We start from the raw sequence: 13,700 nt of genomic DNA on the forward strand, positions 1-13,700 counted from the left end.
GTCTCCGTCAGTTTAACAGCTTAAACGCAAATGAATCCAAATCACTCTATTGGCAATAAAATAGCTCTATTTATTATTTTTTCTTTTGGGAACCATACACATAGAACCACAGTGCACCATAACTTTCACATGTAGGCAGCGATATGTAAACATAATTTAAAAAAGGACCTACTGCAGCAGGCTGCGATACTGCTTGTGACATTATTCACACACTTAAATAACACATCAATAAATAAAGATTCGGTGAAGATTACAATTAAGGTAAGAATACAGTAAAGTGTGTCAACAACAGTGCAAAAAAAGTGAGGGAGTGTGTAAGAGTACTAATGTTTGCTGCAAGTCAAGAGTAACTTATGTATTTTAATACAGCAAACCAATCCCTGCTATGACTTCTGGAGGTTATACGGTTTCAGACACATGACAGTGACTCCCACTGGCTTCTACTCCTTAGGCAGCAGATGAGGAGATGAATAATAGATTTTTGTTACAACCTCAAGCCAAAAAACCATTGCAAAATGGCATCAAAACTTCCATCATTTCCACGTCACACACATGTCCGTTTCCACTCTGGTTAACCACAGTCTGTCAAAAAAAGCGAAATGTACTTTGCCATTGGCTGCACTCTCCGTTCCTGCAGGAGCCGCTGGTGGCAGCTACGGTTTCTTAAACCTTACCTTAAAATTTGGCTAACAGTGCATTTTCACCGTACAATCAACAACAACGAGCATTTTTAAATAAACAACTTCAATTTCCTGAAAGTGCCTTGAAAGCCAGTGTGATGCCTACTGAACATTTGAGCAGGGATCAGAGCAGTGCATTTACAATGGTTTACAAACCCAAAAACCTCATGTTCAGACATGATGAGTGCATGGCGTGTCGGCATGATATGGAGATTACAGATCAGGTTCCCTTTGTTGATCTATCACCACATATGTGTTTCCCTGATCTCAGCGATCACTTGGCTGGCCTTTTGCAACGCCTGTGGACACAGAAAATAAATAAATAAATAAAAACAATGAAATGACTGTAGGACCCTGAACTCATCGTGCAAATCTAGACAGAGCGAGATGGGAGTCTGTTACCTGGAGCATGTCGGCAGCCTCCTTACGCCGCTGGGCCATGTCCTCTGATTCAGTCAGCAGATCGTTTAGGAGGCCAGATTTATACAGCTGGCCCACGAGCTCACTCTGGAGGCTGTCCTTCACATGGTTGACCAGGAAGTGCATCACTGCCTTTGGCACACTGCGGTAGAAGGGTGGGGGGAGAGGAAAACGGACTGAACATATGGTTGAGAACAAGGAGGCAAGATGGCCTGGTGATTGCGTTGGCAATTAGGGGGGGTACGAGTGTAACCCACATGGCCATGGATGTCGAAGTATTGAGCTTTAGGTTAAATGCAACATATTTATCCATATTGAGCTCTAGAGGGCCCTGCACTCCAAGAACGTGTCCGGGACGGGAAATACAATGTTATTGAGCCAAATCACACTAAAACCAGGGTAGCGCAATTATTTTACAGACGGTATTTCACAAAGATTCCTGCTTTTCAGCCATTGTTGTCAGCAGCTGGTCTGTAATTGTTATTAGTATTTGTTATGGTAGTGAAACCATTTCCAAGAGGAGAAAGAGACATTTCAAAGTATAAGGCTGGATGAATATTTTTCTTATTGTAAATACATCCCATGAAAAGACTTTTCCGACTTCCCTATCCCGTCTAAGACACGTGCCCATCGGTGCATGAGGATATATTTTCATCTTTTAATAAGTTTCAGTCATCTCCCCCAACAGCTGGGCATTATAGTTTTTAGCAAACGAAACTCAAACAGGAGTAAATTGTCTATTAGTTGAGGACTATTTGCAGAAGAGGATTAACACAGGTTTGGCGCATCAATGAGGACCTATGTCAGCAGGACGGCGTATGGACTCAACATTAAACTACAATACTAGTGTTAGAGGAGCTAGCTGCCTTACCTGTCCTGGATGTTCTTGCGAACGATGAGGAAGTAAGACTTGATGAGGCGCTCGATGACCTCGCAGTCACGTTGCTCACGTGACGACAGTTTCCTGGCAACCGGCACAGGCTTGAAGGAAAGGAGAGAACATGTTGAAAATAAACTCTTACTGTATAATATACAGTGATCTGCATATAGGCTTATGTTTAGTTACCACATCGAGCAGGTTGACGGCTCCTCGAAGGGGGCTTCCAGGTCCGGAGCCGGGGGCTTCTTCTCCTTTCTTCAGCATCCCCCTCCAGTTCCCTGTGCCGTCCTGCTCACCCTGGGGCCCTGCTGACGGGGCCTGAGGAGCCACAAACATTGGGGGAAAAAGATGGGAGAAAGACTAAATGTTATTACACTACCCGGGAAACATAACTAGTTATTAGGACAGCACCCTCCACTTTTCATTTAGGTTCACAGGGGAAGGGTTGTTAGGGTATGTAGCATAATAACTGATTCATATGCAAAAGTGCAAACACAAGTCAAACAGGCATGTACACAAAGACAAATTATAGACACGCAAAGCTAAAAATTCAAAACTGCGCATAGGACCGCCACCGACAGGATGACATGTCTTTGCTTTGAAGATGAGGTTGAAAGAAGACACTTCCACTACTCTCAGAGAAAAGAAGTCAACTGAACTATTAATTCACCACTCAGACAGAAAACATAAGGCAAAGCAGTAAAAAAAACTAGGAGTCTGCAGCTATGCTAGCGGCTGTGTGACATTGTAATTTACAATGGCTCTTTCAGCATGGTAACTGGTCAAAATGAGAATTCTAACATGATGATGTAAAGTGGGTATAAATGTGTTAACCACTGTAGTTTAGCATTTTAGCATGATAACTTTAGCTAATTGGCACAAAAGAGAGGGTACAGCTGAGGCTGGTGGGATTTGTTGGCAGTGGATGAAAAGTAAAGTGATTTCAAAGTAATTGCAAATCATCCTGTAGTAAACATGAATATTTGTACTAAATTTGATGGCAGTCCAAGCTAAATGTTGTTGAGATATTTAACAGAAAACAGAAATATCCACCTAATGGTGGCACTAGAAAAAAGCGTTTTCACCTCCTTGACCAAAACTGTTTGTACAAAAAATTCCACGGCAAAATCCAATATTTGTTGAAACATTTCCATGTGGAACATAGACGTGTCAGGCAGACCAATCAAAACTGTCATCCCCAGAGCCATGTGCCACTAGCATGGCCTCAAAATCATTCTCCAAAAATATGCACCTACAGGGCCAAACAGGCTTGGGTGGATGGTGCACAGTGGTCGAACTTCAATGATCACACAATTCCTTTAAACTAAGTACAAAAAATAGGGGCACCAAAATGTTAAGTGGTTGGGGAAAAAGGGAGCAGAAGGAAAGGAAAGCATTTTCTGTGAGACAGGTGGACCAACTTTGGGGAAACAGATTCTGCAGAAAACACAACAGTTGTTACTGCAAATCCACACAGGCAGAGGGGGAGCGGAACAAGAGCATGGCATCAGCAGCAGACAAAGATCAGAGTGCATGCCAGCAGCGGCAGCCCATGCCCATCCATCCATCCATCCATTAATCCCTCCATCCATGCCTCAAGCCAGCCCCCCGCACTCAGCCAGCGAGCTGCCTATGTGCCCACCTTGGCACCGTCCATTTCTCCTCCAGACGCAGAGGGCTCGCCAGAAACCACAGTCGAGCCATTCGGGCCTCTGCCAACAGACTAGCAGGAATATGAGAGCAGGAATGGAGAGAGGGAGAGAGAAAGAGAAAAAAAGCACTGAGAAGAAATGTGGAAAAGACAGGAGAAAAGAGGTTGGCAGTGGAAAGTCATTTGAGGCGAGGAGAGGAGGCTTCTATGAGGAGAGGAGGTGCAGGATAAAATTCCACGATGGAAACTATCCGAAGCATTTGGTTCACAGATCCTCTTCCTGACTGTTGTGCTACGAGTGATTAACACTGCACAACTCCCCTTTATATTCAGGACGCTGCAGACTGCAACCAAATGTCAGAACAGAGGAGAAACTGTAATTACATTTCAAAATAAGGTTTTTTTTTCTTTTACCTTATCCCTGGGCACTGAAGCGGGCAGCTGTCTCATCCTGTTTCTCCTCTCCTCCTACAAACACACCACAACAGATTTTGGCACAAACGATGGTTTTGGCAAAAATCATAAAAGCGTCATTACATCCAAGGACGGATTGAAAGATAACGGACTGAAAAAAACTGAAATTAAAAAAGAAAAATGTTTTACTGATCAATCTCATACTTGAAAATATGTTTTACCATGTCACAGAGTCAATTCTTTTGTGTGTACTTTTCTTTTGAATCTGGTTTTCGTATTCGTAAAACTTACAAATGATCTACAAAGTAGAAAAATAAACCTTCATTAATTCAAACAGAAGGTTTTCAAAGTAAAATATTTAATTGCTATCAATTCTGTCGTTCAAATATCACATACATCCATTAGTAATTACATTTCTAAATTAGATATTCAGTCTTAAGATTATTGCAGCATTTATTTATTTGCTTTCATACATTCTGAATGAGTGTCATTTATTAATATACATTCTTATATTCAGAAGATTATAAAATATAGAAAACCCAGGCCTATAAATAAGCAACGTCAGGATTGCACCTCTTCTCCTTGTTCTGCCAGAACAATGTGTACTTTGCTTTGAGTGCAGTACCTCTATGTTGTTATTCATGACCCCACAGGCATCTGCAAAGTCTGGGTGTTTGGTGTTGATGTAGGCCAACTCTATTGCAACCAAGTTATGCACCTGTGATGGAGACGCAGAAGAGAAAGATAGCTGTCAAATGTTATTTGGCTTCTCATTAAAAACACAGCAGGTGATGACAACACAAATGCAATTAGACGTTGATGGACGATGGTACCATGTCATTGGTGACGGGCAGTCTCTTCCTCAGGAGGGAGGTGACTACTTCCACGATGGCCTCATGGAGCTTAGGGAACCTCTGTAGCTCCTGCACGACACAACATGAGGAATATGAGTGTCTGCGTGCAAGCGAAAGATAAATGTGTTTGGTCCCCCACCCCTCCCCCCCTAGCTTTAGACAGAGCCGATACCTGCGTGCTATAGTTGCTGCAGTGCTGGATGATCCTCTGCATCTCCTCGTGGACCAGTTCCACACAGCGCAGGCTAGGCTCCTCCAGGCGTTTGACCTGCTTCTTCACCAGCAGCTCAAAGGAAACCTCTGGCACAAAGAGAGACGGACGTGGGCCCTAGAGCAGGGGGAGGAGGGAGCCGCAGGTTTGCAATTATTCATTACCCAGAGCAACTTGTGTTAAAGCCTCTTGAAAACTGGTCGTAAATAGTAACACATCAATATATGATATCAAGGTTGGGTGTCTCAATAAGCTTTGTACAGAAAAAAAACGATTGAAAATAAATGTTCATAAATGTAATCAAACTGTTGACCGGTTTACAGGGCTGTGTGTGCATGGCCATAACAAACAGTCTCCATGGCAACAGAAATAGTTTTTGTACATTAGTTTGGGCAGAGAACTGCCGTAATGGGTTCAGAATACTTGTTGTATCGTAAGAAACAGAACATAGCCCGCCTCATCTAAACCGAATATCTGTAAAGTTTATCAAACTTTAATGGCAATATCTTTCATTTGGATTGATAAATATGCCTAACTCTTTTCAGATGCGTGCTTTAATGCAACTAACTCCCCAAATCACATAATTAAAAAGGACTTGGGTTCACAGGGGCATTCAGTAAGCAAAACAATTTAATAGACCATTTCTCGCACTCTCCAATTCTATTTCCCCTATTATGCTATCACATGTATGGGAACATGCAGCATCACTCACTGTTGCGTTCCTTATGGCTGTTAGGATGTCTATGGTGCTGAGTCCTCCCAGAGGATCCACAGACTCCAACGTTCTGCCAAAAGTTTCATGGAATATGTAACAAATTCTGGCTCCGCCGCACCTGAAAAAAAACAGCAGAAGAGGGGGGGGAAATATTAGCGGTGTTGTGAACCCTGTGGCCTGCTCTCCTGTCAGCTTTTCCCCTCACACAGGCTGTGCGTGCCCCAACTCACAAGTTGTATCATATTAAATGATGAAACCAATGCGGTTGTTTTTTTTCTCTCCTCATTTTCCCTGTGCTGAATCAACAGCGGCCCCGTGTGGCCGAGTGGAGGAAGGTACTCACAGCTCTGCCGTCTCGATGTATTTGGCCGTGCCCTCTATGGTGTTGCAGTATTCCGTGGCGAACTTGGTGATAAGCTGGAGCAAGGTGGCGCTTTGGTCCTCCACGGGTTCACCATAGCTACTGAGCAGGGACTGGTACTGGGCCGCCAGCACGTTGATCCGTGTCTTGAGCTCGGGCAGACAGTCCCGGATGTGATGCATCAGTAACCTGACATTATATAGAGGGAAAGGGCAGAGGGGGGTCCAGGTTTTAAAAAGGGAAGTCTATTGTCTCAATGAATGTCAGTGGCAGATTTTATGGTGGCTGATTCTGGCATCTGACATACTGATGGTGACATGACATGTTCAGTCCAAAGCTGTCTATCTGGCCAAATTGTGGAAGGCGGTGGGTATCTGGTGCACAGACGGATTTGAAACAACCGCAATGAAAGTGTTCTAAACATTAATAGGCTGCAGACGCATTTATTTAATTCACCACTTTTTTTGCCCTTCTTTTGTCTGAAATTGACAGAAAATGGTAGTTACTATTCAATATGGAAGTCCTGATCCTAATCTAAAAGGTAAATTCACTACGAAAAAGTCTGAACTGGTTTAAGTGATTTTTTTTACAGAAGCCCAGACATGGCAAAACAAGTGAGTTTAATTGTTTCTTAATTTTCTTTTGGATTTGTCAGAAACCCTGCAGCATCTTTTGTCACAGTGATACTGGCTTCATAAAGTGGTATACACCCATGTAAGCATCAGGGGTTTGCTCTTTTCAAACAATGTATAGCTTCTTTTGTTAGTATTCATAATCCCATTTACAGTACCTGTTAAGGGTCCTGGCCAGGTATTTGGTTCCGTTTCTTGTGGCGAGCGATGGGTATTTCTTCTGCAGGAAAGCATGTTCGTCTCGAATGGCGTCGACCACAGATTTTTTATTGTTGATGTCCAGCTGGCTCCTAAACGTTTTAAAATACAATAATAGAAACACATGCCAGGATACACGGAATACAATCTTAAATTTATTGATATCTTATATTCTCATGGAATACACGTTTGTACTTGTAATGCTGAATATTGGTATGATATCTTGATAACTGTATGTGATGTTAAAAACATTGTGTGTTAAAAACCCCAGATAGATATTGATAACCCTGCTTTTAATACTAGCATTAAAAATGTATCAGAGACACTCATCTCCATTAAGAGTAATGGATTCCACAGCATGTTCGACCAAGTACATATAGTGTGCAGACCTGTTGACTACTCCAATGAGGCCCAGTTTGACAGGAATGACTCTGCCCATCAGTACGTCCATGGCATCTGTGCCAGCGTCCATCAGGTCCAGCTTGGTCACAACGGCCAGTGTCCTCCTGCCTGGTGAGTCGCATTCATTCACAAAAAAAGTTGCATATTACAAAAAAACGGCTACCAACACACACCATCTATTAGTCATCTTGAAGCTATAGTGCCTAATTTTTTCCTATAAATACATGTCTGTTACATTAAAGCTATTGCAAATAAGAGTTGACACAAAGTCTGTTCAGCCTATCAACTCCACAAAACACTCTCTGGTAGCTTTTACAAACTGGTGTCGCCCCCTGACAAGTCGCAAGAAGCGCCCACCAAAGCTATCAGATGTTGATTTTACTGCTTAGAAAAAAAACCTGGACGTACAGCAGAAGGTATACAATCCATGCGTGATCACAGAGGGCTTAGATGTAGATGCGCCGACAGTGTTGTTGCAATCAATCAGCATTACTCAAGGGGGGGGGGGGGGCGACAGAAGTTACGCACTATAGCTTTAATATCAATCACTGCTCTGTCACAATTTGTGGTGAAAAGTACCGTCGGGGTCGACCTCCCGGGCCACCTTGAGAGCTTCCGAGGTGGCCATGTCCGTGTTTGCCGCAGTGACAGCCAGGATGATGCAGTTGGGGTTGGCGATGTGTTTCAAGATGAGATCCCTTATCTGAACCTCAATGTCCAATGGCTGATCACCCACGGGCACCTAGAAGAAATCAATAGCGGATTACAAGCAAAGACCCAGCAAGTCTCAATTGGATTCATTAGAAAACTACTCTTCGATTAACACGTTCAAATTGGCTGGACTCAAAGCCGGCAGGTTTAAGAAGCACAGAGAAGGAGTTACAGATTCCCCCCCCCACGCTCTACAGATAATATCAAATAAACACAAGCGTCAGTGAGATGAGGGGGAATTTACCACCAGTCACCAGGAGTATCTGGTAAAACTTTGTTTTTGTTTTTTAAGGCGGATTATGCCACATTTCTCCAGGGGTAGGAAAAATGATCAAAGCCCTGTGTCGAGGAGTAGACGAAGAGGGAAGTTCAGCATGCGTTATACCTTAGTGATTCCTGGCAGATCCACCAGCGTGAGGTTGACAACATGCGGAGAAAATATCTTCAGATGAATGGGTTCATCACTGATCCCCTGCAGAGGGACAAGAAAAGAATAAAATGTGTGTGCTTAACAACTAGGCAGCGTTTTTACACAGCATGATAAGAAAATAAGAAAATGTGCTACATTCCCCAGAGTTGAAGTCTTTGCTTTTTCTTCCTGGCTGTCAATTTTGATAATGATCTTAACTCTCATGGTGCTGTTTTTTGGATGCTTAGCTCAGTCGCTAAAATGTAATGCTAATACATGCCAAGTTAAATGAGAGAAGGGCTTTTAGCTTACCTAGGTGCAACCCTACACTCTACTTTGGGCCCGTGTAAGCTTCACACCAAGAATTGTTGCTGTGATTTCAGACTGTGGTCTCACTTTTGATAAACACACTTATATAGTATGTAAACTCTGCTGTGAAATCCAGTTTCCGCACCTCAGGGCTAATATGCACAGTCAACCCTTCACTAAACTTTCACAGATGTAATGTGTGTGTCTTTTATCTTATTGCATGTGGATCATTTGAATTTTCTCCCGCATACATAATGCGCTTAAACACTAATCTTTGGGTTCGCCCACAGTTAGCCCAGAAGGTACACATGTTTTTTCCGACTGGCAAAAGAAAGAAGGAATACATTTTTCTGTTTATTTATATACACGTAAGTGGCTTTGAAATGCTTTAGATCCCATCCTTGTTCCATCATTAGGTCATCAAAACAAATCCTTCTCTGTATCCTGTGCTCTCATCTGAACATCACACAGCTTTTCACTGTGCCTAAGGTCCTTGAGTATCATGTATTTATTTCAGTGTTATGTTCTTTCTTGTATTCTTTGGTGTGAAATGTACAGGACTCTGTTTAACATCTATTTTTTAAGTGCTTCATTAAGTAGTTGACTACCCCTATCGTAACAGCAAAGACGTAAGCCACGCTGACCTGGCCCAGTAAATGTGATATGTCTGAATTATTTTATTTTAAACACACAAAATGACAATTCCATCCACGACTCACCTTATTGGTCCCCGAGATTCGCGACGTTTCATTTTCAATCTCTTGCCTGATTTCGTCAAAATCGGTGTAGATCTGCAAAAATAAAAATATATATATTTTTTTTTTTTTAAATATAAAGACGGGCAATGCTCAGCGTATTCATTGAATGTTGTCTCATAAAATTTCATACCATGTTTTTTGTGTGCAGGAACTTGCCCCACTCCTCCCCTGCTCTGCCTGTGACACATAATTAAACAATATGGGTTCAAATTATAGCCGAGCGTTCTCCATGTAGTAGGCGACTACCACAACTTGAAAGACGACTACAGATTTACAGGTGTGGCTTTGGAAGGAACGGGGGAAGACAAAACTACTCCAGGTTATTTAACGTGAAGACACCTGTACAATGCACCTTTGTGAAGAACTGTGCTTTTTTTCCCCACGCCCTGGCATCTGCTTGTGATTAAAAAGACAATGACATTGACACAACTGCTAAACCTGTTCTTGTGCTTAATGCTGATGACATTATTTTATATACTGGACACAAAATATATGATGGGCCTGGTCCCTGCCGGTGGGTTCATAAAAATATAGATCTAAGGACTCTGGGGATGTATGTGCAACAGTCATCTGTATCAAGATTAAAGCAATTTTCACACACACACACACACACACACACACACACACACACACACACACACACACACACACACACACACACACACACACACACACACACACACACACACACACACACACACACACACACACACACACACACACACACACACACACACACACACACACACACACACACACACACACACACACACACACCAGTGGTCTAATTAGTGTGGCTCTTGATCTGAAACAGTGTTAACATTAAGAGGGATTCTGGTGCTCACCACTTTCATCGTTCATCCTGGCATCTCCAGCATCTACATGGACCAGCTGGAGGATGAGTGGTCGCCTGGTAACCACACCAGTCCCACGGGGCAGCAGGTCCCTGCCCACCAGGCTCTCCAGCACAGAGCTCTTCCCACTGCTCTGGAGACACAGAGAAGAGATAGATATTAATATGAGAATGGAGGTATACACAAACTACATATGGCATCATGGCAGCTCCATATGGAACGATGCTGTAGCAGGGCTGCAGCCAGCACAGCTAATTGCACCTGTTTTTGCATCAAGCTGGGAAGCTGGTTCTGGTCGACAGGGGTAGGTTGGTGTGTGTGCGCGTGTGTGTGGATGAGGACCTTTAAATAGAACTGATTGAAGGTTGATCAGAATAGATTGCACTGCCATTGCAGACTTTAACCCAGGCTCAATTCCTCAATATGAAGTGTGTCTTTTATAGCAGAGTTTCCTGGTTCTGCAAAGGCCCTCTAGATTAGATTCCATTCGGTTTTTTAATATTGCAAAACGTTGCCTGTTATGTACACTGGTGAATGTCTTCAAATTGTTAAATTAATGCATGCCTATTGAAAAGCAAGGTTATCTGGCTAGCATGACAGCCTCTATATCACAAAACACACACAGAGCGTTTTACCTGTGTCCCCACCACTGCTATCTGCGGCAGCTGGATGACATCTGCCCCAACTGTGTTGAAAACGTCCTGCAGCTTGTTCACGACGGGGATAAGGGCCTCCATGCTCGCGGTTTACTGATAAAAATGAATAAACCAGCTATTTTTCCGTGATGGAGCCAAAGTCATTCAATGTCCCACCGTCACCACCATTGCAATAACACCCCCTGTGTAGGTTTTGTGCGGTGCTGGGACTCGTAGTTCTCTAATAAGGAACGAGCACAGCCAAAGTTGGAGAAAAGAACTACAGCACACGTACTCCGAGAAATAACGCGATAACTTAATTTCGTGCGCATGCGCGTAGTCATTGTTGATGACGGGCTAGCTTCGTTAACGAAGCAGACTGGTTGATATTGCTCCCTCTTAACTTTAACTTACTGCCTGATTTTAAGTCAGCAAGTTAGTCTGTCGGTACGAGCCTTTGGTTTTACACCATGTTGCAGTTCCTGGTGAGTTAAACTGACAATATCATGCTTGACATCTTCTGCTACGATACGAAACTAGCGAAGCTAACGTATTAGCATAATGATACCTTGACATCTATATCAAAAGTAGCCACTTTTGACTTGACGCCCATGACGAAGTTATAAAGTAGAACTACTTGTCACGCGCTATACAGCGAGAAGTCACTCAAACTAATGTCGACATAAAAAAAAGGTGTCACCCTGTCAATTCAGGTATTCGGCCTTAAATGACAATTCAATGACTTGTTGTTTGTCTTCCAGGCCGGCTTCACCTTGGGAAATGTTGTGGGGATGTACCTGGCTCAAAACTATGATGTAAGTTTGTTGACAAGTTTTCATTATTTGTAAACATTGATTTAACCACTCAGTTAAATGATGTGCCTGTCACATGGAGCCGTCTCTACCACGCCCTCCGCCGGACAAACCAAGGGTGTCTGGGGATTATGATCAATAGTAAGATCATCTTTAATGAAATAAATAGAATTGACATAATATTTAGAACACAGAAGTTGACTCAAACATGTCTAATGTAAGATGTTTTGCATTATTGATTGTTATATTGAGGCTGCCGAAGTTTTAGCTGGGTGTACCTAATAATAAAATCGGCAACTTGTTATGTGTATAATTTTTCATCTACCCTCCTGCTTACCCCATGTCTAGGTTCCCAACATAGCCAAGAAATTCGATGCCTTCAAGAAAGATGTGGAGGCCAAGAAGAAGCCCCCAGGCTCAGATTGAGCGAAGCAGTGACCATGTTACAAGCAAGAGGAGATGGACTGTGGAGAGAAACTATTTATTGTACAGTTCCAATGAGGGTTACACTTGATAAAAGGATTCATCATGTAAAATATTTATGAGAATATTAACAGTGCCTGGAATTATATTTTGTTTCTTCCCTTTAGTTGTATAGGCATGTTCTCATTCTAGCAGCTATTTTTATAAGATAAAATACTGGATTTAAAGAAAATTACAATGCACACGTGGGATCACTTCAAGTCTGGTATATATATTTGGCACTTTTGTTGGGCCTTTTCTAGGATGCACTGCTGGGTTTTAACTTACACACAAGGTTTTATTTAATGTTCTCCAAATGGAATTTCTTGCGTGTTGTTTCCAAAGTTAAAGTATTTAATTTTACAAGCTGAAAGCAACTGCCAAACTTTTTATGAAAGTGCAAACCCAATTCTGAATCAGTTTTCAATAAAGTTGCTGATAATACATTGTTTGAAGTCTTTGCCTTATTGATGAATTAACATTTCACTGGTGCATTTATACAGTCCTGTATGAATTTGAGGAAGAATAGAAAAATGTATCCATATCCATATTGTTGCATTGTAACCTTTAGGTAATTAAAGATATGTCCACTAGATAGTGCCATTAGAAAGGCATTTTAATTGAACTATCCCTTGAACCCCAAAATGGAGAAAAATTCAAGGCTTGACACAAATGATCTTCTACTTTTTCTTCTTCCGTTTGGTTGTCTTCTTTTTATTTGAATGTGGCCACCCGAAGCCTCTGAACTCCAGGCAGTCAACTGCATTGTGGGAAATGTAGTAGATGTTCTCCATCGCTGCAGGGCTGAGGATGTCCACCTCCGTCTTGCTGGGTTTGGCACTAGAGGACCTTTTTCTGGGTGCTTTTGGACTCCTGGTCTTCTTAGCGGGCCTTGAACTGTGAGACCTTGATTTCTTGGTGGGCTTTAAAGAAACACATTGTTCGGTACCTGGCCATATTGAATAGTTTAGATATGCCTAGTAGTCTATAATATTATATTTACCATAGTGAAAGATGTCCCCGTTACTTCCAATATGAGGAGGGACTATTTACCCATCTGCAAAGTAAGACCCATACGGAGAAATGCATTATTAGCACTAGATCTGTTTTCCTCCTCCAGAAAGACAAGATGAGTTAACGACTAGCCAGTTCATTATGCGATTTCTCAAAACAGCTCCCAAGCTTGACATTTTCACAAATGATAAAATTTATGTTTTCTTACCAGACCGGACTTGGCACTGTTGTAAGTGGCAACTGAATAGCCTCAACTGGGACAGTGATACCCCCCATGTGTTTGTCCTGTTGCCATAGAGACAGAGCAGTCTCACTCAC

General features: G+C 42.4%; 2 protein-coding genes across 2 annotated transcripts; one reads left to right on the top strand and one right to left on the bottom strand.

The window, feature by feature from the left end:
* Positions 1–137: 137 nt before the first annotated feature.
* LOC307268576 (dynamin-1-like protein) lies at positions 138–11,253 on the bottom strand. Its single transcript, XM_080051266.1, has 18 exons — positions 11,095–11,253; positions 10,451–10,592; positions 9,736–9,782; positions 9,567–9,638; positions 8,515–8,601; positions 7,998–8,160; positions 7,406–7,526; positions 6,977–7,108; positions 6,169–6,375; positions 5,823–5,943; positions 5,072–5,227; positions 4,879–4,968; positions 4,671–4,763; positions 4,046–4,099; positions 2,167–2,298; positions 1,972–2,081; positions 1,083–1,242; positions 138–979 (listed from the first exon to the last, which is right to left on the bottom strand). The coding sequence occupies exons 1-18, from the start codon at positions 11,194–11,196 to the stop codon at positions 923–925; spliced, it is 2,046 nt and encodes a 681-aa protein (XP_079907392.1). The 5' UTR covers positions 11,197–11,253; the 3' UTR covers positions 138–922.
* Positions 11,254–11,438: 185 nt separating this feature from the next.
* stmp1 (short transmembrane mitochondrial protein 1) lies at positions 11,439–12,806 on the top strand. The gene is made up of 3 exons (XM_080050700.1): positions 11,439–11,579; positions 11,856–11,909; positions 12,255–12,806. The coding sequence occupies exons 1-3, from the start codon at positions 11,565–11,567 to the stop codon at positions 12,330–12,332; spliced, it is 147 nt and encodes a 48-aa protein (XP_079906826.1). The 5' UTR covers positions 11,439–11,564; the 3' UTR covers positions 12,333–12,806.
* Positions 12,807–13,700: the final 894 nt, after the last annotated feature.

This window comes from Ammodytes marinus (assembly GCF_949987685.1).
Source record: "Ammodytes marinus genome assembly, chromosome: 22".
Taxonomy (NCBI): Eukaryota; Metazoa; Chordata; class Actinopteri; order Uranoscopiformes; family Ammodytidae; genus Ammodytes; species Ammodytes marinus.

Coding starts and splice junctions, on each gene's coding strand:
- stmp1 (XM_080050700.1), top strand. Junction 11,910..12,254: donor ACCTGGCTCAAAACTATGAT/GTAAGTTTGTTG, acceptor CCCCATGTCTAG/GTTCCCAACATAGCCAAGAA.
- LOC307268576 (XM_080051266.1), bottom strand. CDS start 11,196: ATGGAGGCCCTTATCCCCGTCGTGAACAAGCTGCAGGACGTTTTCAAC. Junction 10,593..11,094: donor TAGCAGTGGTGGGGACACAG/GTAAAACGCTCT, acceptor CTGTGTCTCCAG/AGCAGTGGGAAGAGCTCTGT. Junction 2,299..4,045: donor CTTCAGTGCCCAGGGATAAG/GTAAAAGAAAAA, acceptor GTGGCTCCTCAG/GCCCCGTCAGCAGGGCCCCA.